This window comes from Falco punctatus (genome assembly GCF_963210335.1).
Source record: "Falco punctatus genome assembly, chromosome: 6".
Classification (NCBI taxonomy): Eukaryota; Metazoa; Chordata; class Aves; order Falconiformes; family Falconidae; genus Falco; species Falco punctatus.
The window spans coordinates 70,773,803-70,798,424 of record NC_137585.1 but is presented as its reverse complement, the minus strand read 5'-3'; the positions used below and the strand labels follow the sequence as shown (position 1 = coordinate 70,798,424).

The window sequence follows — 24,622 nt, the reverse complement described above, 5'->3', positions numbered from 1 at the left end:
CAGCACGTGCATACGTGTGCCCCCTGCCGCCCCCCCCCCAGCCCGTCGAGGACGTCCTGGCGGTGCTCGGCGCTGCACAAACGCGCTGGTCCCTGGGGGGGGGGGGGGGGGGGGGGGATGGTCAGTGCTCGCCGCGCATGCGCGCCGCGCCCCCACCACGGTGGCAGCGCCGTCGGCACGGCGCAGCACCCGCCCCTTAGCGACGGCGCGGCGAGCCAATGGCGGGAGGCGCCGGGCGGTGATTGGCAGGCTCGCGGGCGGTGCGGGGGCGGTGCGGCCCCGCCCCCTCCCGGCGCGGTCTCTTCACGGCGGCGGCGGCGGCTCCATTTTCTCCCGCTCCTGCGGCCCCGCAGCGCCCGGCTCGCCTCAGCCCCGGCCGGTAGAGAGAGACCCGAGAGACGCCTCCCCGCGCCCTGTGCTTCCCTTCCCCGCGCCGCCATGAATGAGGAGTACGACGTGATCGTGCTGGGCACCGGCCTCACGGTGAGGAGGAGCCGCCGCCGCCGCCCGCCTGGGCCTCAGGCCTGCCGCGGGCGGGCGGCCGCCGCCCTGCCCCGCCCCGCCGTCCCTGTTCCCCCCCCCCCACTTCACCCCGGTGACTGGGTCCTGCCTGCGTCTGGCCCCCGTCCACATCGCTCCTCCTGGGTGCTGATCCCTGCTCCAGCCGGGCGCCGGTGTCCTTTTGCCCATCTATCACCTGATTATCCTCCCCCAGCCCCCGCCCAGCCCCGGGTTGGGACGCCGGGGTTCTGAGGCACCCCCCGCCTCAGGCGCCTGGGTCCCGCGTCCTCCCCTGGATGTCGTGGTCCTTTCCCCAATCTCTCACCTGGTTATCACCCCCACACCCTCCGCTCGGACCTTCGAGTCGTTTTCTTCATCTGTCACAGCATCATCGTAGTCCCCCGCCCCAGCTCCGGTTGAGGTGCCTGCGTTCCTGTTTCCCCCCCGCAACATATTACCCGGGGGTGCCTGCGTTTTGGTACCCGCTCCCCCTCCCCCGAGGTCCTTTCCCCCATCTCACCTAATTATCGTAGCACCCCCTATCACTAGCACACGCACACAGCCCCGGCTTGAATCCCTTCCCCATCCTTCGGCCGCCTGGGTCTTTACCCCCCAACCCTAACTAGACCCTGGCGCTGGGTTCTGGTTTTTTATATGATTATAAGAGACCCCCAGGTTTGGATGTGTCCTGTTCTTGTTCCCCCCCCCTTCCCCCCCAGCCTCCTGGGTCCCCCCGAGCACCCTGCGGGGCCGGGCCCAGCTCCCGTGAGGTGCCCGGTCCGGCGCTGCCCGTGGGAGGCCCCAGGAAATGCAGTTGTTTAGCGGAGGGAGGGCGGGGGACGACGGACAATAAAATGCCAAAGGGGATTTATTGCCGGCTTTTTAATAACACCCGCCCCCCCCTTCGCCGTCAGTCCCCTCAAGCCGAGGTGGCTGCAGGTCTATCGAGCCGTGCCCTGCTCGGAGCGGAGCCCGGCTTAGGGTGGAGGCAGACCTGGTTATCCACCCCCCACATCCCCGCTCCGCCTTTGCAGCCTTCGGCTCTCCATCCAGCCCTGACTGCAGCAGGAGGGGGATGGGGAGGCGGGCGAGCCCTGCATGTCTGTCAGATTTGTATGATTTCTGTGCCCCCCCCCACTCCCCCAATCCTCTCCTGTGTTGTCGCTTCATCTTGGTCATCCCTGAGGAAAACTGACAGCTGATGGCACTTCGGGGTGCGGCGGAGGGAGGGGGATGAGCCGTGGTGGGGCTTTGTCCTATTGTGGAGGATGCAGCCCGCGCTGCGGGCTGCCGAGGGGAAAAAAAAATGGCAGTGCTGCTGCCTGTGAGGTTTGCTGGTGGAGATTTCTTCTGGTTTCTGCCTGCCTTCAAACTGGGGAAATGTCTGGGGCTACCGCTAGCTTATGCACTGCGGGTTTAGTAGGTGCTGAAGGGTGGATTGCAGGTTACAAATAAGAGGTATTGTTTGAAGAAGGGGGGAAGAAAATCCAATATGGTGGAGAGGAGGTTTTCCGCGCTGTTAAATAGCCTTTCCTGCTTTTGTTCCCCCTGTTAACGGGGAGAGGTGGCTAGACAAAGAGCTGTCTTTGGGGTTAGTCGTGAAGGATTTCCCCCACTTCCCCTGTTGATGGCAATTGTAAATAGAATACATGCGCTTCCTACTGTGGCTTTGGCGCTGTGATTGACGGGGCTGCCACAGTGGTGAAGGCATCATGTCTGCTGACACAGGACTGGGGCATGGATGCTTAAGGCAAATCTGGTTTATCATCCCCCTATTCTGAGTATGGGAATAATGGTAACAAAACCAGGATGTGGCATAAAGAAAATGTGCAGAGTGTGGGAGTGTCTTTCCAGCTGCTGCTGTAGGGTAAACCCAACTTTCCTGGTTGCTTTCATTCTTTTCTCTGAAGGCTCTTCCTTTGAGGTAGCAGGAATGACTTATGAGGCAAAAGCTTCTTCCCTTTGATAGGGAAAGCTGCAGTCTGTCCTAAAACTTGTCTCTGGCTCACCAAAGCAGGGACACAGACTTTTGGGGAGGTGACATATAATGAGCTGCTGGTGAAGGGGCCTCTAATAGATTGAGCTCCATTAAAATGTTAATTTATGCTTTAGAGTGAACTGTGGTATCAAGTTGGTAAGCACCATGCTTAATCTCAAACTGACAAATGCCAATGTAAATTTGACAAAAGGCCTCTTGTGAAATAGCTTTTAAGACAAGCTAATGCTAATGATCAGCAGTTGAGTTAAAAGGAATAAATTAGGGCCGTATTTTAAGGTGCACTGACCAAACTCCAGAGCCTGAGAGTATGCTGGAGTGCTTATTTTGCTTCTGATGTGCAGGCTTTAGGTCTGAAATACCAATTAGAACAGGTTGGACTTCATCTCGACTTGAGCAGCTCGTGCAGAAAAGCAAGTATATGGAAACTAGAGGTCCTGGTGCAACCAGGATGTTACTGATCCTAAAATGCATGATGTTGGCTCAACCCTTGTGGCTGGCAAGTAGTGTCGGAGTAGAGCCTGTGTCGTTCAGGCTGGTCTACAGGACTCTCTGTAACTGGAAGCTTGCTCCTCCAGCTTTGGTCTGTTACCAGTGTTGGCAGAATCAGGCTTCCTAAGGGAAAGGAACTGCAAAATGTGCTGTGTGAAACACGTTCAGTTGTCTCTTTCCTTTTCCAAAGAGTCTTAAACTGTCATGAAACTTCTGATGATGTTTTCAAGCACCGTTTTCTTGAAGCTGGCCCTTGTAGAAATGGACTATGCTGTTGGGAGTTCCACCAGGCTACTGTTGTAGCTCAGTGAGTTTGTGTCTCTTCCCAGAAAAGCCCATCAGACACCTCAAGTACTGATCTTGATGCTGCCTGAAGAAAAGAGATTAAATGGGGGTTCTGTTTGCTAGGCACTAGAGCATTCTGCCTCTCTGCCAGGCTACCTGTTGGGTTGTCCCCATCTTGCGTCTTGTCCTATGAGAGCAACTGCATGACTTTGTCCTAACATCCTTCACTAGGACTTGTACAAAGCCCATAAAATAGCTGTAATCCAGAGCATCTGGGAGAGGCAGTGAGTGGCTGCTGATCTGGAGGGTTTTTCCTTTCTCTTTCCAAAGTGCAAGTTCAGTTTTTCATTTAAAGAGAAAAAACATCATCAGAGCCTTTGTAAAAGAGCTACAAATACATCTGTTGCAGTGGTTGTGTCTGCAAGGCCACCGCTATGTAAGTGCATGAGAGTGCATGCATAAATTCTACTTTTGATGGGTCTGACAGTGCAGCATGAATATTTCAGGTGTTAATCTCTTCTTCAACCAGTAAGGAAGAACTAAAGCAGCTTTAGGACTGGGATTACTGGTGCTCAAAATATTCAGTTTTTCCCTTATGTATGCTAATCAGAAACCCCATTGCAGTGCCAAGCTTGTAAAGATATGTCTTAGCAGTATGAGGAAAAATAATCCCAGCACATTTTAAATCCTGTATTACTGCTGATACAACAGCCTCAAACTTAACTTGAAGTGTAATTAACTTCACAGCACTCATGCAAGAGCACTACGTTTCTCCTGATCCTTCTATGCATTGAGCAGTAGTAAAGTGTTGGGCCGTGTGTGCTAACTACGGGGTGGGTACTTGCCAAGCGCTGGTGGGCCTGGCTGGCCTAGCACAGGAGCTGGTAGGTATTTCAGCTACTGCATCCTGGAGGTGCTGGTGGGAATGGTTGGGGTTGGACTAGATGATCTCTAGAGGTCCTTTTCAAACCTGGCCATTCTGTGATTCCATGAATGGCTTCCCAAAGTTGCTCAGGTCTTAGTAGCTTTAAGATTCTTGGTTTAGGCTTGCCGTGTGCATCGTGCATTGCAGATTAGGCAGCATCTTTCTCCAGGCCTACTGCACAAACTCGTTTTTAATCTGATGCGGTAATCGGCAGGCTGGAGAACACCTAGTGTTTTTATTTCCAGACTTGTCTTTTCAGTTCACCTTAATTTACACCTCTCTGGTCTGGAAATGGCTCAGTACTTGCTCACGGGGATGTTTGGGAGTGGGATGTTGTGCACTCTGACAGATATTTGTTATCTGCTTTCTGTGCTCCAGATGACATGGGTTATTTCACATGAATGTTGGGCATAATTAAACTATCCTGTATAGCCCTAGCAGATGAACACCATGTTTCTGCTGGGTTTTCACTTGTTGCAGGCCCCAATGTGCTGAACTAAGCTTCTTACCTGCCAGCTGCCTCACTGCATTAAAGCTATATAAATCCATCACAAAGATGCAGATTCACTTTCTATGGGAGCAGAGTAGCCAAACTCTGGTTCAGGATACATTTAATTGTACAGGCACAGACCTCATTGCTTAAAGAGCCTAAATAAAGAATATCAAAGTGACTGTGAGGATCAAGTGGAGTGTCGCTGTCCCTTGCATCATCCCCTGGTAGCTGAGGGGATTGCTCAAGTGCAGTGAGTAATTGCTTTTGCAGTTTGTATGGCTCAGCAGACCTTTGAGTCTTGCTTGCTGGAGTCTGGCACGGTAGATGTAGCCGGTGTATGTTAGAGGTGGAATAGCCTGGGCGATGGTAACGAGCTGTGTATAACTTCTTGCTCACCACAGCATGGCTCTGCCTTTCTAAGAAAGCTCTTGCTGTGCCAGAACCCATTCTTGAAGATGAAGGGATTTTGCTAAATGTTTTGCACAGAATCCTTCTCTCGGCGCTGTTAGATGGACCGACGCTGGCTCAAGTATCCATCAGTCTGTCTGAGCCTTTCAGAGCTGCCGCCCTACTTGGAGAAAATCCATGTAAACCTACTTGCTTCCCTCAATTCCTGCAGGCTTCTGCATGCAGAAGGTCTATTCGTGACCAGTTTGTGTGAGGGAAGAGCTGATGGTCTTCATCATCAGGGAAGAGCTAGCGTGGAAGCACCCATATTTCCAAGTTACCTCTTATTCCTATTTTTTTTTTTTATGGATCTCTATTGGATGTGCTGTGTCTATGTTTGAGGCACGCTGTTCTCTGTTTCTGTGCTCTCCGGAGATTTGAAGCAGCTGAGCTGCAGATGACATCGATTGCTCTTAAGACTTGCTCTGTCATTCATTCGGCAACACAACGTGAGTTCTTGGGAGCCGGGAGCCCATCGTAACCTGAACTAGCTGAAGCAGTGGATTATAGTAGCACAGCCTGACTGTAATTTGCACGAAGATTGTGTTTGACCCTGCCTGGATACCTAGAGCTTTCTCAGCTGTGTCTTGGTGCCCTTTCTGCTGTCAGCAGTTTTATGCATTTACATGGTGTTGATGTTTATGGTATCATCAGAAAGCCACAGATTTGAACTCTGACTCTTCCAATTTTTTATTTGCAGTCTCAACTGTTCCCAGCCCTCCCCTTATCAGTACGGACTGTTTGTTTTCCTCGCTCCCTGACCCAAACAACACAATGGCACACCAAGCGGTTCCTAGACACAGAGTCGCACACCAGTGGATGGGTATAGCCAGCGGTCAGCCAGCGCAGCCATCGAAAGGAATTGCTGAGCTGGGAGGATAAATCTATTGTGTGTCTCGTATGTTTTATGACCATGCTGTTGTCTCATCAGCTGCAAAGGGAAGCAATGGTGAAAGGCCGGTCAGGATTTCAGTGCTCTGGGGCTCTGTGGGAGCTTGGGTGATGTAATGAATGTGTTAAATGAGCTTTGGATAAAACAGTATTTAATACCTCAATCCCCATATTGGTGTTTAATGGGTATGAAATAAGATTGAAAAGGTATTTAAGATCTCTCTTATCTTCTACTGGTACCCAAATTCACTCTGAGGGGATGCTGGCAATTTGGGCAGGCAACATGTTGAAGGGATCACTGGGAGTCTCCTATTTTGAGAAGACAGAGCAAGAAACACTTTGAAGTTTCCTTAGATGGAGGAAGGAAATCTGGTGGCATCTGGACCAAAGAATGTAGCTTCTACTGCTTTTACTGTAACTTTGTTCTTCTGTTTGATACTTATTTTGTTTTGAAATCATGGTTGGCTTCCTCGTGGCTCAGCTATAGTATGGATGCTTGCAGTCCTGTACCACCACCTGGCACAGCTGGTGAGCCAGGGTTTTGGAAGGTGTTCCAGGGTGGATAAAATCACAGGGTAGAGCAAAGAATCAAACCAGAGCCCTCGTGTGGAGCTCTGTGAATTCAGTTTAACAGAGAAGATCATGCTGGCTAGTGCTGATGCACTTGGTGTGATAGTCCCACATTACACGTGGCAAATTATTAACATTTTAACTGACACCATAAAAGCCAGCCAACTGTACTTTCTCTTGTGCAGTTCCTCACCGTTGTATGGCTCACCATGCGCTGGAGTAGCGTCTTAGCACAGGGTTTGGTGCAGCCATGTCTGCTGTAGGTTTCTCTGCTTGCTTCAGCCTGTCTGGAAGAGGAGGAGGGGCCTTGCAGGACATGAGGGATCTGGAGTTCGTGGAGGATGGTATGGCATTGGAAAGAGCAGCTGATGGATCATGGAGAGGTTTTGTGGGAAGTACTGTGGCTTACTGTTCATGATCATGATCGTATCGCAAGACCATGAAGACTTGTGGACACCACGTTTGAAATTACCCACGACTTCAGAGGTTAAACTCAGAGCGACTCATTCTTGCCATGCACTAGGCATGCAGCTCTAGCTTTGCTCTTCGGGGCCTTGGCTGAATTACCACGCCATCCTGGTGGGTAACAGACTGGCTAGCAGTGCCTTGCTCTCTCAGAAGATTTGCCTGTTGCCACCTGGAAGTGCAAGAACAGCAAGTCCTTACGCCAGTTATGCCTGCCAACCTTCCACACACCTACAGATGTTGAGACACTTCAGAACAAAATAACCCCTCATGAAAGCTGCCTTTACCATGAGCTGGTCTTTGGCTGGTGAAATTGAAGATGATTTAAAAAGCTTCCTTTATACTGAGGATTTACCAGAGTTAGGATTTGCAAGTCAAGTAAACGATATACAGTGGGAGACTTTTTGCATTATAATTGTGGTTTGGCTGAGGGCGCTAACTGGTACCTGTGTTGGCCAGTGTTGCCATAACAGTTTGAACTAAGCCTCTCACATGCTGCAGCAGGGGTGAGGTGACACACAAGGAGAGTCCTGAGTGCTCCGCTGGGTGAGATGCATGTGGAATAAACACAAAGGATCTCACAGAGACGTGGATCTTTGCCAGGAGGCCCAAGCCGCTGATTCTCTTGAATGAGCGATGACTCCGCTTCTAGGCAAGCAAATGTGCAGGGGTGGCATCTCTCAGCTGGATGTGGGGTTTTACAGGCTAAATGGAAGATAACAGGAGGTGTGGCCAGGACCTACAAATTAGATAATGTTGATGGTGAATCAAAACTCAATTGCAGATGTAATTCTGCCTTCAGAGAGAGTTGAGGCAGAGCAAGAAAAATCCATAAAACCTCCATGATAAGCAGTCCTAATCATGCAAGTATTCAAGTTTTTGTTAAGCTCTTTAGGTTGTGAATGCCGGAGCTGGTGACCAGTTTAGTTGCAAAGTTGTGTTTTAATGGGGATTTAGCTGTGCAAGTCCTTAGTTGGTTCTGCAAGCTACAACTTGTGGCCCTTTGCAGTTAGTTTCGGCCTCCTGGTGTTGCATTCAGACATAGCAGCTGATATGCTGCTCAAAGTAATCTCAGTGTTTTTAATCTCAGTGGGTACGTAGCAAGGATTGAAAAGTGTCTACTGAGATGATAAAGCTTCCAAATGGATTTATTTATTCTTTATGCTACCTCTACTCTTTAAGAGTAGCTGTTGACTCTTGCATGTCACAGTGTGGCAAATATCAATGATTGAGGTTTGAGGAGGCTGACTGACATCCAGGTAAGATTCCATGTTCCTGCTGTCATCCGTAAACGAGGGTGCTGGCTCTCTGTGGACATCCTTAAATTGATAGCTATTGGTTTAGGAGCGTACACTTTCCTAATCTGGCCCAAATGCATGAACTTCCCAGAAATATCCTCAGGAGAACCCTGATAGGTAGTGCTTGTGTAGTTATAACATCTTGGTTAGCAGAGCAGCAAACCTAGTAAGGGGTTAATCTATTTCAAATAAAAGTCTTTCAGTGTATGTGTCTTAATTCTGGACTAAAGGCAACTGGTGTGTTTGTTTTCAAAAGACTGTGCAGGTTCCTTCAAATCTAGGCATGCAGCAGGCTGTCTGAACATGCTTTTTGAGAAAGCATCATTAGGAGAAATGGAAGTAGGCTCAAATGCAGCTAACATGTTCCTTGCATCCGTTCATTTTCTCTCTTTGTAGGAATGCATCCTCTCTGGGATCATGTCAGTGAATGGAAAGAAAGTCCTTCACATGGATCGTAACTCTTACTATGGAGGGGAAAGCGCATCTATTACACCCCTGGAGGATGTAAGTACGAAGGCTGACACCCACCTATTGTCTCCTCCCCAGGCATATAAAAGGAGGCTTTATTTTGAGCTGTCCTAGGGGTGGATTTGAAGTAATTACTCTTAAGGGCTTCCTTTGAGTAAGGATGTTTTATGGCACTTCCACATCAGATAATAGTGAGGGAGAAACCAGTGTGTATGTTTATACTTGGTAGATAGCACTTGTTCTCTGTAGCTCCCAGTCGTGATTCAAGCATGCAGCACTTGAGCAATCATTCAGAGGTATAATGCCCGACAGCTAGATGTTAAAAAAACTCTTTGGCAAAATTGATACTGCTGCGCTTGCCGGCAAATGTTGGCCTAAGAAATGCTGTGTGCTATTTGTGCCTTGATGTTACGCTTGGTCCTTAGTCTGTGAGCACTTCCAACTGGATAGGCGCCATCTCATTTGGTTACTGCTTGCACCCTGTGATTGTGTATCCCTGAAGCTGTTAGCATGGCTGATTAATCAGATGTCAGGAAACTGCTGTTCTCCTTGCTGCTTACATTGGGGAATATGATTTAAATATACGGAGGAGCCTGCCCTCTCCTGAAGTACACGTTTTGATCAGATTACTTTTAGTTATGTTAAAACAGAATTTTGGTTCAGCAGGTCATAAATTCCCAAGCTTTAAGCCTTGGAAGAAAGACTGGATGAGCAAAATAATGCTGCCCAATTCTTACTGTAACGATTCACTGGATGTGCATTGTGTGTTGCATCAGCAATCAAATTGGAGCTAAAACGCTGGCCAAAAGCTTGCTGTGAAGAGCTTATGTTCAGCTGGGGAGATGTGGGGGTGGAAAGTGTGTACATGTGTGGGAGAAATTATACCCATAGATATTTCATCTGCTATAATAAGTTTTGTGTTCTCTCCAAAGCTCTACAAAAGGTTTAATCTACCAGGAACTCCACCAGAATCTATGGGGCGAGGAAGAGACTGGAACGTGGACCTAATTCCAAAATTCCTTATGGCTAATGGTAAGTGATGCTGAGCTCCCAAATCTGCCTCGTAAGCTTAGCTGAGTTAGTGTTCAGTGCTCTAATAGAATAAACAGCCCTTCAGCTATCTCTTCATGAAACTGTTGAAGCATTAATCAAAGAGCTCACTTGAGCTGATCTGCATGCGTTTATGTAGAGGCACCACGGTTTCTGCCCTGTGACTCACTTTGACTGTGGACCTTTCAGACCCTGAAAACGGCACCAGCTTGGGGTGTGCAGCAATGGCATGTCTGGAGTGTTTGAACTTCCATTTTCCAATGTCCTCTCTTAATGTGTTTGCATTTCTAGCCAGAGTTAATGCCATGAATTCGTGTGTTGTTACTCTTCCACTGTTTAGGAAGAAACAGTTGATTCCATGGTGACTGTTAATTCCCTTTGTCTCTGTTTTATGACTTGCAGACTCTGTCACCCCTTACTGATGCTACAAATCCTTATTCTTTAATCTATGTATTCCAGTACTGGGACAGTTCTAGACCAAATCCACTATCAGTGAAGTGGTTATCAATACAGGCAAGTTCAGGGGCCAGTCCCTTTGCCAAATACCAACCACTTGCTGCTGGAATCTCTTGCTCCTGAAGCACGAGGGCATAGATGTACTGTAGGGCCAGTCTTGCTCAAGGTTAGTGCAGGGGAAGACTTGATAAATTCCAGTCAAGATTTGGTTACTCTAGTCTCGGCTTGCACAGGCTTTGTGGTGCATTTCTAGGGACAGCATCCTTCTGGGGATGTGACAGTGGGTAGGGACAGGTAAGTGAGCATATGTTGACACTAGCTGTGGGCAAGCCAGGGGCTAATTTGTGGTCAGTTGGCTGGGCAACTAATAGGTTGTGCTAGATCTGAATAGTGAGGATGAGGAGCTGCTGTGATCCAAAACCATGACTTTGTCACGTTGAGTGCGCATTAACTACAGGGAGCAAAGAACAGCAGTGTACTGCAGCGGATTAACATGCTGCAGGATGGCTTTTACTCAGAGGACTGATGGAAACCACAGGAGTGACAAGGAAGCTGTTAATTGCCTGTAAGAAAGCCTTAAAACTGCCTCATAATGCACTAGTGGGTACCTGCCACACCCTGTGTGTTACACAAAGGTGTAAGAGCTGTGTGGGTTGAATGTGGTGTGTTTGCTTTGCTGCAAGAACTGTCTGCCTTGTAAGAAGCATAGTCCTCTTGGCTTCTGGCTGCTGACCAGCTGGTTGACTTGTGCCCAACCTCCTTTCCAGGTCAGTTGGTAAAGATGCTGCTCTACACAGAAGTCACTCGCTACTTAGACTTCAAGGTGATCGAGGGGAGCTTCGTCTACAAGGGAGGAAAGATCTACAAAGTTCCTTCTACTGAGGCAGAAGCCTTGGCATCCAGTGAGTAGTTGCACCTTCCTTTTGTTTCCTCCTGAGGCTGCTGTCTGTAAACAAAGGCAAAACAGGTCTCTGCCATCTGCATCTGGGGATATTTTGGAAAGAAATCTTGATGCTGTGTGTAGACACCATCTTGGTAACAAGCTGTGCTTAGCATAGGATTCTTCTTCAAATGCCACTTGAAGTGTGAGTCTTGGGCTTCCTGCGCCTTGAGTTACTCTTTTCTTGGAGCTCACAAATGGAGCTGGTCAAGCTGCCTGTTCTGTGGCTCATCTGGTAAGAATATGGCAGTGTTTTACTTCCTCAAAGTGTTGTGTTTGGGAGTTGTGCTCCCAGCTGTGCCACAAATATTTAATGTTGGGTCCTTGTTGGATGGAATCGTGTGTCTGAAAAATGTCTCATTCATCAGCAGACAGATTGGAATGACGAAGGCACCTAGCTCAAATCTTAATTGTTTTCTACTTAAATTTTATTCTTCAGATAAAACTACTGATCATCCATAATAGGAGCTAGCAGAGGGCAGTCCATTAGCTTCTGGCGCAGGATGTATTAAGTAACATCTCTGAAGAGTCTTGTGATAAAGCAACTCCTGCGAATAAGGCTCCCAGTACATGGCTTGTCTGTACATTGGAGTCTTCCTCATGGCAGATACTCCCATTTGTAGTGAAGTAATTGTTGTTCCTTCAATTTGGTCACATTGCTGTCTCCTAAGTGGACTTGAGGAGACTTATGCTGGTAGAAGTAGGAGGTGCCTTTGGTGCTGTCTCTGCCTTAGTGTTGCAGCAAGTCCAGTCTTGCTTCTCCAATTTGTAGAAAACTAAAGCACATAAATGGTGCTTTGTCCAATCTTGTGTTTGAAGTTTTGTCCCTCACAGCACTTGCTGGTTCCTTGGTGAGGCTGCAGGAGAGCCCAGCACCGCTTGCTTTGATCACCACACTTTGATGATGCTAAGTCTGGTTAGATGGCAAACACAGGTCTTTGCTTATGGAAGCTGAGGTTGGGCTTTACACTGGGCCAAGTGGAAACTGCTCTCCAGGCTTTTCCCCAGCTGGAGGTAGTGTAGAAGCCTGGTCTCCAGCCATGCCTTGAGAAAAGTTGGCTGTACCACTCTTGAGGTCTGGTGCAGTGGGACAGCTGTCTGAGTGGTCTGGCATGGCAGATGTTGGTCTGCTTGAGCAGAGAGCCTTGGTTAGCCCTCAAGGCCAAACTCCTTGATATCAGGTGATGGTTGAAATGGTCAGCAGTTCTGACACGCTTCTGATACTCTGTGGAATGGAAAAGCCATCTAATAGCTATGCAAGTTCTGACAAAATACCTTGGTTTTAGGCTTAATGGGCTTGTTTGAGAAACGCCGGTTCAGGAAATTCCTAGTGTACGTTGCCAACTTCGATGAGAACGACCCCCGAACTTTCGAAGGTGTTGATCCCAAGAAGACCACTATGCGTGACGTGTATAAGAAGTTTGACCTGGGGCAGGATGTTATAGACTTCACAGGCCATGCCCTTGCGCTCTACAGGACTGACGAGTAAGTGCAGGTTCAGTTGCTCCCCCAAATCAGCTGGGGTGCTGGGTGCTTGCAGCACAGACTTTGGGGAGCCTGAGGGTAGGATGTCTTGTAAAGTGTGCCTGTCCCTTGGTGCTGCACGAATCTTAAAATGCTGGGCCCTGTGCTGATGGGATATTTAAACTTTGTGGGTTCTTGTGGTGAATGAAGCATTTCCTTCCTGAAAAAAACCCTTGTGACACTAAGTGTTTCTAAAAGGGAACTTCCAGGGAAATACTTGCCAGGAGCAGCTGGAGGGCGGGGAAGGAAACTTCACAGGAAGGAAATGTTTTGCTCTTCAAGTGTATTCTGCTCAAAGTCTTGGTTTGTGAAACACTGCAAATGATGTAACTGCCCTCTCCAGCTATCTAGATCAACCATGCCAAGAAACAATCAACAGGATTAAGCTCTACAGTGAGTCGCTGGCTAGATATGGTAAAAGCCCATACCTTTATCCCCTCTATGGCCTTGGAGAGCTGCCCCAGGGATTTGCAAGGTGAGAACCTGGTTTTGGACTCCCGTATTTCCTTAAACCTGCTGTGGCACCTGGTTGGGGGATCAGATGTGTGGAGTCAAATGTTCAAGCTTCCAGAACATAATGCCACACAAAAATACTGTGGCTGTTAATGGTTTTTGTGCTGTCTTTAATGAGGAAGTGATTCCTCCATGTTTACTATGATTCCTGTTAGTGGTGGTAGTTCTGGGTTTGCTCAGAGATACTGATTGCTGCATCTCGTCTATCCAAGAAGTCAGATTTGCCTACGTGGTGTAGCCTACAGCTCTTTATGCTGCAGGGCTGTCTGGGATGTGCCAAGCAGGTTGTTTCTAGCAGGATGTAATTGTACCTGTAACTTCCTTCAAACACCAGCAGATGCCTTGCAGAAAGAACAGCAGACAGCATCTGCTGCAAAGATGTTTAAGTAGTCTGTTTTGAAGAGTTTTAAGTCTAATGTGGGGTTTGTCCAAGTGGAACAGAAACAAGGGGCTGGAAGGGCTGTTAAAAACGAAACACACACCTGTGGAACATGCTGAAGCAGCTTTACTCTTGCAGGTTAAGTGCTATATACGGAGGCACCTACATGCTGAACAAGCCCATTGAAGAGATTGTGATAGAAAATGGCAAAGTGGTTGGTGTGAAGTCTGAAGGGGAGGTATGGTACCTTCTGATTCTTTTCCTTACTCCCCACCCCACGTCTTGCCCCCCAAAATTGAGGCTGTCAGTCATGGATCTGAACAACTGCAGTAGAAAACCCCTTATGAAAGCCCTAGGACCAAAACTGCTTGGCTGGTGTTTTTCCCTTTGCCACCTTGCTTAAAACATGTTGATATTTTTAGGATGAGGAGTTACAGTACAGTAGTCTACTCCAGGAGATGGAATGACATCTCCATGGGATGGCAAGATTGTTTTCTGAATAAATCAGGCTAGTTAAACTGGAAGGGAGCTGTTGCATGTGTCTAACCTGGGTATGAAACCAGCTCTGCCACTGACATTGAATTTTAGCTGCTCAGACAGCTAGTAGGTGGCCTTTCTGCAGCTTCTCAACCTGGCAATGTAAAACTAGCAAGAGTGCTGCGAGCTGCTTGGAAGCTATACATGTGCTCCTGACTAGAGCAGGTGCTTTGCAGGACAGTTGCACACATGCTGGTAGGGTAACGTGTCCCTTCTGGGTAGGGGATGATGTGTCCTGGCTAGTGGTGGAGGTGATAATCCATGCTATAGACTGATGTGCCCAAGTGCAGGCAGTCTGGAGGCCTCAGATTGGTCAAATATTAAACTATTACTGGAAAAAAATAAGCTCTAATGCAAACTGGTCAATTCTTACCTGTTTGGTTCAGCCTTAAAGTTACAGTCCTAGTCTGGAAGGACTGGACTCTGTAGCAGTTAGAGCTTAACTGTGTACTGAGTTACAGGGGCAGGATGTGACTGATCATGCAGCTGTATGTAGTCTTTTAAGAGTAATGTGTTGAGGTTTGGATTGCCCAAGTTGAAGCATGCTGCTGGCAGTGAACTAAGAACCCAATGCAGGAACAGCTGCCTCAAATTGCTCCTTGTTTTCCTCAAAATCAGCCGGTTTCTCGCCTCTGGCTGTGTCTGTGCACACCTCTGCGCAGTGGTCACTCCAGGTCCACCTGTCTTTGCAGGTTGCTCGCTGCAAACAGCTCATTTGTGACCCCAGCTATGTCTCAGACCGTGTAACGAAGGTCGGTCAAGTGATTCGAGTAATCTGCATCTTGAGCCACCCAATCAAGAATACAAATGATGCCAACTCGTGCCAGATCATCATTCCACAGAATCAGGTCAACCGAAAATCAGGTGTGTGGAGCACAGGGACTGCTGGGACATGCACAGCTCTCATGCACTTGGGTTGAGGCATAGTGGTCATTACATGGCCTGGTGCTAGATATGTGCTCCAATGGTCCGGTAAGATGTGAATCAAACGGGAAAATGCACTCACTGCCACTGCTGCAGTAGACTTCGTGTCCTTGCCCAGAAATCCTGTGGGCCCCGGTGAGGTTGCGCTTTCAAGCAGCACTGGGGCAGGTGGGAGAAGTTGGGGGTGACTGTGGTCAGACAGCTGTGTGCAGAACCCATGGAAGGAAGTGTGTGGGTGAGGAACACAGGGGTGCTGTGGGAGGGGAGTGAGGGCTGCATGCGGGAGGGGAAATGCTTCCTCACCCTCCAACAGAGGGGTGGGCTGGCTGCTGGGGACCCTGCTGGCTTTCAGGAGCTGTCGTAGCCACAGGAAACTGAATTTTGGAGATCTCACAGGGCTGCCTGTGTCCAGGCCAAGAGACTGAGAGCACGTAGGACTGCAGGGCAAGGACGGAACTCCTTCCAGTGTGGTCTTAAACAGGACAAGGAGGTACAAACTGTTAGGGGACCAGGAAGAGGTGCATGAGTGTACAAGCTAGAGGAGGCTTTTGGGACAAGGCAGGCCTGACCTGGGCTCTTGGCTTGCCTGGCATGTACTGACCTGTAGCTGTGACATGTTTCCCCAGATATCTACGTCTGCATGATCTCCTCTGCACACAATGTGGCAGCACAGGGGAAGTACATTGCCATTGCCAGCACTACTGTGGAAACTGCAGACCCAGAGAAGGAAATCAAGCCGGCCTTGGACCTTTTGGAGCCCATTGAGCAGAAGTAAGCCCTTGGCGAGCCCCTTCTCACCTCTCTGCTCTGAGCACTTAGGTCTGAGGGCAGAGGGGATCTGAAGGCCATTTGGCTGCAAAGAGGTGTTGAAACTCTGGATTTCCTCTGTACCTTGACTGCTTATGTGCTGGGCAGAACGCTGCCCTTTAATTCAGCCATTCTTGTACTGATACTGATGCTCAGCAATGCTGTAAAACTAATCTGAAGCTCTTTTTTTCTCCATCCAGGTTCGTTAGCATCAGTGACCTGTTTGCACCAACTGACTTGGGAACCGAAAGCCAGGTTAGTAAGCGCCAAGCTCGTGCTTGAGGCGGTGAGGCTCAAGGCTCCGTGCTAAACTGCCACTTCTCTTCCCAGATCTTCATTTCTCGCACCTATGACGCCACCACTCACTTTGAGACGACGTGCGATGACATCAAAGATATTTATAAGAGGATGATGGGATCAGAGTTTGACTTCGAAGAGATGAAACGCAAGAAAAATGATATCTATGGGGAGGAGGAGCAGCAGTAATGAGAATCTCTAATTAGGAGAAATTTAAATCGGCTAATATGAATATATAAGGAACTTAATGAACACTGTATGAAATTCAATATTGTAAGGCCTGCTTTTGTAATCCCATCTCTGAGAGATTGAAGAGTACTGCACTGGTAATGTTCCCCTTTTGGATATCATGTGTTAATTATTTCATTCTAGTAGGGCTGCTGTCCAGAATCTGGCAAATTACTGACTGATTTAATGACTAACCTTGTAAGCAAAAGGCAGACTGAATTTTTTTTTTTATTGCAGATGTAGACGTTGGTGCAGATTTGAAATAACTCATTGACAGCTGTGTCTTACCTTGTATTTTTAATCATTTGTAAACATCTTTCACAATTATGTGCTTCTGGTGAGCTAGTAGATGTGACGGTTGTCACTCAAACCTGATATCAAGGAAAATAGAAACTGAGCACTCCATTATTGTGGACAGCATCCCTAAAGTATTTCCCATCAATCTAACTTTGTGGCAAGTTGTATTATGGACAAAGCCCACATCTATTGTAGCAGCAAATGTTGGCTTAGTTCTGGGCACAGAACTTAACCTCCACTTAAGCTTCTAAAACTGTTTACATCGGTTGGGACACAGCTGTGCCTAAGGCTCCTTTGTGTTTTAATCTTAATAAAATTGAGAGAACAAATTACAGAGCAGGCAAGATGTGGAAGTATTTTCTGTACCCTGGTGGCTTCTTGGATGGACCAAACAGCACTGCGGTATCGGTATGACAGAGCCTGTGCTTCTCGTGTCTCCTGAAGGCTCCAAATGATTTCTGTACTGCGAAGTAAAGCCAAATTCTGGAAACCAGTCCTGTGCTCTGGTCTGATTCACTTCAGTTGTACGAGCAGCATCTCCTTACCGAGATCCCATGGATCTCTGCCCGCCAGGTTGAAACGTGAGTGGTGCAGAGCATTTCCTACTGGAAAACGGGCTCAGACTTCCTTAGCTGGGCTTCCCAGACCCTGCTGCTCCCTGCCAAAAGCAGCCCTGAAAGCAGCTGGGAGAAGGTGCCACAGCACAAGGCCTGTCACTGTCTCTCAAGTGGTCGGTAGGTGCAAGTGTTGCTCCCCTCAGCCGCCCCCTAGTGCCTGCCTCCAGAAATAGCACTTGCTTGAAGCAGCAGTAAATAATTCTTGCTCTTATGGTTCCTCTACAGGGCGTTGAGATCTCTATGAATAAGAGATGCTCCTCTTTGGAGTGAGCCTTACTGATCACCTGGCTTGGATCTTGCGGCCTGAAGCAATCCTGCTGTTGGGCAGCAGGTGTGCAGCAAGGAGCAGGGCTTATGTTTGTACACAGCAATGCCAAGACCAGGAAAGATGAGAAAATGCCTTGGAACAGCTTTCTCCTGCTCTCAGCTGCCGTGCTTGGCCAGGTAGAGACACTGGTAAAGGGTTCATCCTTCCCTTGAGCTGTAGCCATGCTGCTGTCATGCTGCTGCTGAAGAGGAACTGGGTCTTTGACCACATCTCCTTCACAACATGGTGCTGCACTAAACTTGGCTGTGGCTGCCCCTTTCCTTCCCCACTCCTGGCGCTTAATGGCTTTCGGCACTTCCTCTCCCTGGCTGCCAGCTCTAGCAGCCGCCTTTCCATTTTAAGCCACTGGGGCCTGCTGGGAGCCTGGTACCTGTACTGCTGGAGCAATGGGTGTAGTGGTGGCTGGCAACGTTCCCCCTTGCCTTGTGCTTCCTCTCTTCAGCTGCTTCAGTGCTCTGTGTCAGCAAGCTGAGTCTTTTCAAAGGCAAGACAGACCTAATGCATGTGGAAACTGAGCTCCTCCCCTGAGTGCTTCCATTGCCCCTCTCTGCCATAACCTACTTGGTTATTCCTTTGGCTCTTGGTGCCCTGCTCCTGCTGGGCCGGAGGGCAGGACTGATCCTGCAGCCCCGAGTCTGTCAGCCCACCGCTGTTAGAGCAGTCTGGCTCGCTCCTTCCTTCCTGTGCAGGCTTCGAAGCTGATTTCTGATCCACATGGGAACTGGGAAAGCTGCTGCCCCCCCCCCTGCTGATGGGAGAGGCTGGGTGCTGAGCACAAACCCCTCCTCTGGAGAGCAGTGCTCTGTGAAACTTATTTTTTATTACTGAAAACTCTATACAAAGTCATCCTGTACATAACGTTCTTGCATTCTTATATTAAAAAAAACAACCAACCAACCCTGTCCTCTACATTGATAGGCAGAGTATCTTACAAAGGTTGTTAATGCAGCGTTTTCTTCCTGGCGCGTGTTTGAGCTACCATAAATAAGAGGGTTTTGTTCCTGCATCCTGTCGTCTGGCTATTTACAAGACTTCCACGTGCTGGAATGCACTCAAGTCCCAGCAGTGAAATGGTACCAAGAGGCAACAGGGGCGACTCGAAACATAGTGTAGAGCAGGCTGCCACAGGCTCAGTGACACTCAGGCCATAGTCCCTAACACCCATTTAAAATGTGCACCCACCTCATGTGCAACATGTACAGCAACAGCCATGTGGAAAATGCATTTATTATCAAGGACTCGTATTGCTCCTAACCTTCAAGTAAACAGCTTTTTTTTTTTTTTAATTTATTTTTCTATTTCTTCCAATGTCAGCTGCACTAATCACTTGAAAACACTCCAATAATTTAGAACTGTGTAATGTTAAAATAACCTTTGTCCTATATGCAACTCAATGACAGGGCTTAAATCCCTGGGAGGATTTGCATTAGCCATCTTTAAATAATTTCTATATACAGAACTAGAGCCAACCTTCCCCTGCCACCCCTCTCTGTGCACAGCCCCTGCATGCAGCACCCAAAACCCACCAGGATGCCGGGGCCATCCTGCAGAGGACCAGGATGCCCAAACTGGGACCGCAGGGCCTGGGGAGGAGCTGTGCCACAGCTCTGCTTCCTCACCTGCAACACAGAGATGGGGCAGAGGTTACTGCTCTGCTCCCCTCCTTGCTCCAGGCAGCGCTGACCTCTTGCAGAGCTTCCCCTGGGCAAGTGCCGGTGTGTTTCCCCTTGCTGGCAGAGCCGAGCGCGGGTCCTCTTGGCTACAGCTTAAGGATTTGGCCCCCAGGGTTGGCAGAGCAGATTCTGTAGTCAGTGCCCAGGGAAGGCCCCTGCTCCGCTGCGGGAGCAGCTGGACCCCAGCTCCCTGCCCACCACCCCACTGCCAGCCTGGGAGCTGCTCCTGGCCTTTTGGGGGCAAAGGGGTTGATCCCAAGCTCCCCCCCTTACCAGTAGCTTCTTCTAAACGGGGCAGCTGCTTCCTGCATTGTCCCAAGGAAAGTGTTGATGTTGGTCACAAGGATTCCTTTGCTTTCAAGGACCTCCCTGCTGACACTGGGCTCTTCTGCAAAGGAAGGAGCAGCACCGTAATTCAAACAAGCAAATGGGGTTGTTCTGAAGCCTACAGAAAATAGCACCAAATCCCACTGCAGTTACTCTGTTTCGCAAATGTGAGCAAATGTGTGCTGCTTCATGAACCACCTCAGCCCAGCAAGGCCAGAATTAGAGCATGTTGTAAAGCCATCTGCAGGCTCGAAAACTGCCAGAATTTAGCAGACCTCCAGAAGTCTGTTCATTTTGCCTTTTACTGCACTGACTTGCAATGAATCAGCTCCCACCTGACCCACACCTCAAAGTGATTCTAGCAGAAATGGGAGGAAAATGGGATGTTTCTTGTCCTTTCTCCCCTGCCTCCCAGGCCAGTTTCATATGGTGCTCACGGGGCTGAGGGAGAGAGTGTAGGGCAGGGCCTGGAGCCTGTCCTTACCTGTGAGATACACAGCGAACCTGGCGCTGACGCGCTGAACTTGCAGATTCAACAAGCACTTGATGTACTCGGCTTTGGGGGATGACCCAGAGTCACAGGCATGGTAGTGCAGCACCTCGATGAGCTCAGCTCCTTGGCACGATTTGAGGATCAAGTGCTTCTTGTGGGCATCAGCATCCACCCTGCTGGGAGAGGGGCAGAGTGAAGCAGTGAAGGGCTTCAGCCCTCTTTCCCCTCCCAAGGAATGAGCAGGTATGATGGGACCTGCCCTTCCCCCATGTGTGTTTATTCCAGCCTCATGGGTGCTTTCACGGTTACTACCCTGCACTAAGCAGAGATGGCAGGAACAAGCATCACCGCAAGGATCACATTGACCCCTTGCTCCGGGAAGCTCCAACAGACTGCGTGTGCTGCTGTGGGCTGGGGTAGAGTAATTTTCTTCGTAGTAGCTTGTATGAGGATTTTGGATTTGTGCTGGAAACAGTGTTGTTAACACAGGGATGTTTTCATTATAACTGAGCAGCGCTTACACAGCATCAAGGCCTTTTCTGCCCCTCACCCCACCCTGCCAGCGACCGGGTTGGGGGGCACAAGAAGCTGGGAGGGGACACAGCTGGAAGAGCTGACCCCAAATGACCCAAGGGATATCCTGTACCATATGGCATCATGCTCAGCATATAAAGCTGGGGGAAGAAGGAAGGGGGGGACGTTCGGAGAGATGGCGTTTGCCTTCTTGAGTCCCCGTTACGTACGATGGAGCCCTGCCTTCCTGGGGATGGCTGAACACCGGCCTGCCAGTGGGAAGTGTTCAATGAACTCCTTGTTTTGCTTCGCTTGCGTGCGTGGCTTTTGCTTTACCTATTACACTGTCTTTATCTCAGCTCACGAGTTTTCTCAGTTTTACCCTTCTGATTCTCTCCCCATCCCACCAGGGGGGAGGGAGTGAGCAGCTGTGTAGGGCTGAGTTCCCAGCCAGGGTTAAAACCAAACACCGAGGCTCATGATCTCACCACAATGGAGTCAAGAGATGCGACATGAGTGCCAGTGAGGGAGCACAAGGAAAACACTTGCTCCACAGCAGCATGCACTGATGAGGCTGAGTCCTCATCTCACAGACCTGCGACACCTCACTGCTTGAGGACTGAAAAACAGGTCTTCAGAACAATTACTTTGTGCTATCATCTCCATAAAGGCCAAGTGTGAAGAGGACCTGAGTTTTCTCCCCATTTTTTGTAGCATTTGCTGCTCAGACAGAACAGACCGGTTTCTCCTTTGTTCACAGGTCATTCCTAGAAAGCCGTCCTTCCTGGCCCATGGCTGGCACTAACAAAGGCAGCTTGCCCAAAAAAACCCTCCCTCTCTGAGCTGATAAACCCAGGACATTTAAACGGTTAGTATTTGCCATCTCACTTCTCTTTTTCAAATGGCATCACTTAAATACACATTGTTGCAAATAACCTAAAATAAGTAGCAAACAGCAACAGGAGAAGTTCTGCTTTTCCCAGTTGGGTTTAATTTTAGGCACTCCCCACAATACCCTGGTTCTTCTCCACACTACAAACTCGGAGCTCCTTATCACTCCCCCATATCCCACACGTGATGGGACAGAAAAAGAGAACAAAGAGATGGTGGAGTAGAGGCCCAGGAAAGTACCCCGAGCTCCCACTGCGTGCAGGAGCTGGGGTGAGCTGGTGGGAAGGAGCTCAGTTTGCAGAGGCAGCTTTTGGAGCGTGCAGCCCCTCAAACGAGATTTGTGCTTTTCCTCAAGGCCCTTGCAGGCTGTAACACTCAGAGGGCATCTCTGCCAAAGAGAGAGAACTGCCTTATGGAGACACAGCAGGGTGCAAGAAGTAGCTAGCTGCCAGAGCTCTGCTTCAGCCAGGATCACATGCAAGACACAGTTTCAGGCCATCTGATCCTGTCCAGGTCCCACATCCTGCTGCTCCATCTCATATAGGTATAAAAAAAGATCTATCACACTTAACTTGCTAGCGCTCAAATGCTGACCTCCAGCAATGCTGACCTCCAGCAATTCCAGACTTGAGGCACATGGTCTTTCACTGATAAGAAAAGTTCTTATTTAAACAAAAATCTTCAAATTAATCTTGCAAGAGGCCAAAACCCAACCAGAAGCACCTAACTCGCCCCCTGTCCCTGCACTGAATGGGACACCACACTACCATAGTGGGTATATCCTTGCTGTGGTGATGACAGCAGGGATGAGGGAGCTGCCACCGCAGAGCCGTTACCTGACATCTCTGAGCTTCTTGCTCTCCTTGTAGTGAAGGAGCCACTTCCACCTCCCGCTTCTGTTCAGCTTCTCTAGCACCTTCATCATCTCCTTCAGCTGGGCTGGGGAGACAGCAAGAGCCAGAGGGTAACCAAGAGTGGAAGGAGTGCCTGGGGGGGCTCTGGCCCAACCCCTGCCTAAAGCTGGGCCACCTGAGGTTGCTCAGGGCTTTGCTTAGGTGAGGTTTGAGTATCTCCAAGGATCATAGAATGGGTTGGGTTGGGTTACCTTAAAGACCATATGCTTCCAACCCCCCTGCCATGGGCAGGGTCACCTTCCACCAGACCAGGTTGCTCCCAGCCCCATCCAACCTGGCCTTGAGCACCCCCAGGGATGGGGCACCCACAGCTGCTCCGGGCAGCCTCTGCCACTGCGTTGTCAACTTCACAGTAAAGAATTTCTTCCTTAGATCTAATCTACCCTCTTTTAGTTTAAAACCATTCTCCACTGTCCTATCACTTGTAAAAAGTCTGTCCCCAGCTTTCTTACAAGCCCCTTTAGGTACTGGAAGGCCGCTCTAAGGTCTCCCTGGAGCCTTCTCTTCTCCAGGCTGGACAGCCCCAGCTCTCTCAGCCTGTCTGTGAGGCTCGCAACCTGGGTTGTGAGAAACTGGGATCTTGTCCTGGCGTTCGAACACACTTGCCGTGAATTTTTTCCCCCTATTATCTAAAAGGATAAGCCCAAATTGTCCCTGTCACCTCTTGTCCCATCACTGCATATCTCCAGGAGTGTGGTTCAGTTTTTTCTGCCGCTTCCCATTAGGAAGCTGAAGACAGCAACAAGGTTTCCCCTCTGTCTTTCCTTCTCCAGGCTAAATGTCCTCGTACAACCCCTGCTCCAGCCTCTGACCATCTCGGTGGCCCCTATCACACAAGATGTTTTGGGGAGCCCTGACTTGGACCCACTATCCAGATGGGGTCTACAAATGTCAAATACAGGGGAAAGAATTTTCCCCACTTAAAGGAGGGGCAGAGGACACCAACAACAAGGTTTTGGAAGGTGTCAGTGGACAAGGTTGGGAGCTGACACTGTATGTTCGCATCCAAGCGAGAGGCCACAAAGAGACTCACCCAGTGTTACCATTTCCAACATCTCGTCGTCTGACACCATGAAGCCACCAGTATGAAACAGCTCCTGGTATGTGTGACCTGTTATATCTTCGGGGCTGTCCACTCCAGCAAACACCACATTTGGACAGTGCTTTAGCTTCAGCAAACACGGGACCTGCGCAAGGCAGAGATGTTTTTGTGCATGCAGCCGCATTTCAATAGCATTTGCACTTCTCTGCATCCACTCCTGGGAGGCCCAGGGAGCCCACCCCATCCTCTCTCTGCATCACCCCAACACTCGTGTCTCCACAGCCCAACCCCAAAGCCAGGGATGGCAATATGGGGAGCTACAGGCAGCTCAGTCTGCTGCAGCGTTCACTGGAGCTCATGAGCCAAAGCCTGGCTGAACTGCTTTCTTACACAAGATGAGCCCAACCTGACTCCCTTGAGCTGGCCTACTCGAAGTGACGTTATTCAGCGATCAAAAGCGGAGACAGAAGTAGAATTGGCAAGCTTCATGTTTTTGAAATACTTAACAGCTCTTCATGAAGCACTGTTCTTTCAGTGGAGAGAACTGTGTATTTGCAGAGACTGACAATTAAATCTGCAACTATATATAGTGTAAAATCAAAAAAACCAAAACTTTTTAAATGGATTCCAATATTAACAAATAATGCTGGTAGGAAAAAAAGGACAGACTCAGGCCTTACATTGTGGATGTGTGCGGAAATGTCCTCATTCCTGATGACAATGAGAAGCATGTCAGCGTCCAGGCGTTTCGCTTCGCAGAAACTCAGAGGTTCAATCTCCACGCGGCCGTGTTTCTTCAACAAGGTCTGAAACAGAAATTGTGTAAAAAGGTTTGTATGGAGAGTATCTTCACAACAGTGGTGCCACACTCCGGGCACATACGTGCCTGGGGACAAGGAGAGAGGAACAAGACAATGAACCCAACCAGGCACCCCAGTGTCAAAGGCACCGCATGCTCCAGGCTGAGGCTCCAGCCAGCCGCGCAGGAATCAGCCATTTACCTTTGTCAGCAAAAATCTTTTAGAAAACTACCTTGAGCAT

The 24,622-nt window shown here is 49.1% G+C and overlaps 2 protein-coding genes across 8 annotated transcripts in view; one reads left to right on the top strand and one right to left on the bottom strand.

Annotated features, from left to right (window-relative positions):
- Positions 1-279: 279 nt before the first annotated feature.
- GDI2 (GDP dissociation inhibitor 2) lies at positions 280-17,117 on the top strand. Its single transcript, XM_080390674.1, has 11 exons — positions 280-483; positions 8,760-8,867; positions 9,764-9,863; positions 11,105-11,239; positions 12,564-12,762; positions 13,145-13,276; positions 13,832-13,931; positions 14,923-15,094; positions 15,781-15,925; positions 16,162-16,216; positions 16,292-17,117. The coding sequence occupies exons 1-11, from the start codon at positions 439-441 to the stop codon at positions 16,445-16,447; spliced, it is 1,347 nt and encodes a 448-aa protein (XP_080246800.1). The 5' UTR covers positions 280-438; the 3' UTR covers positions 16,448-17,117.
- Positions 17,118-18,939: 1,822 nt separating this feature from the next.
- TASOR2 (transcription activation suppressor family member 2) overlaps positions 18,940-24,622 on the bottom strand; it is a 43,548-nt gene continuing 37,865 nt past the window's right edge. For 6 of the 7 annotated variants that reach the window (XM_080390659.1, XM_080390657.1, XM_080390658.1 and 3 more), the window contains 6 exons: positions 24,262-24,387; positions 23,573-23,726; positions 22,462-22,564; positions 20,213-20,397; positions 19,675-19,789; positions 18,940-19,347 (listed from right to left, as the gene is read on the bottom strand). In XM_080390659.1, the coding sequence (XP_080246785.1) occupies positions 19,344-19,347; positions 19,675-19,789; positions 20,213-20,397; positions 22,462-22,564; positions 23,573-23,726; positions 24,262-24,387 (687 nt within the window). In that variant the 3' untranslated portion in view covers positions 18,940-19,343. The remainder of the gene's footprint in view (positions 19,348-19,674; positions 19,790-20,212; positions 20,398-22,461; positions 22,565-23,572; positions 23,727-24,261; positions 24,388-24,622) is intronic. The other variant, XM_080390656.1, reaches the window with a different exon arrangement.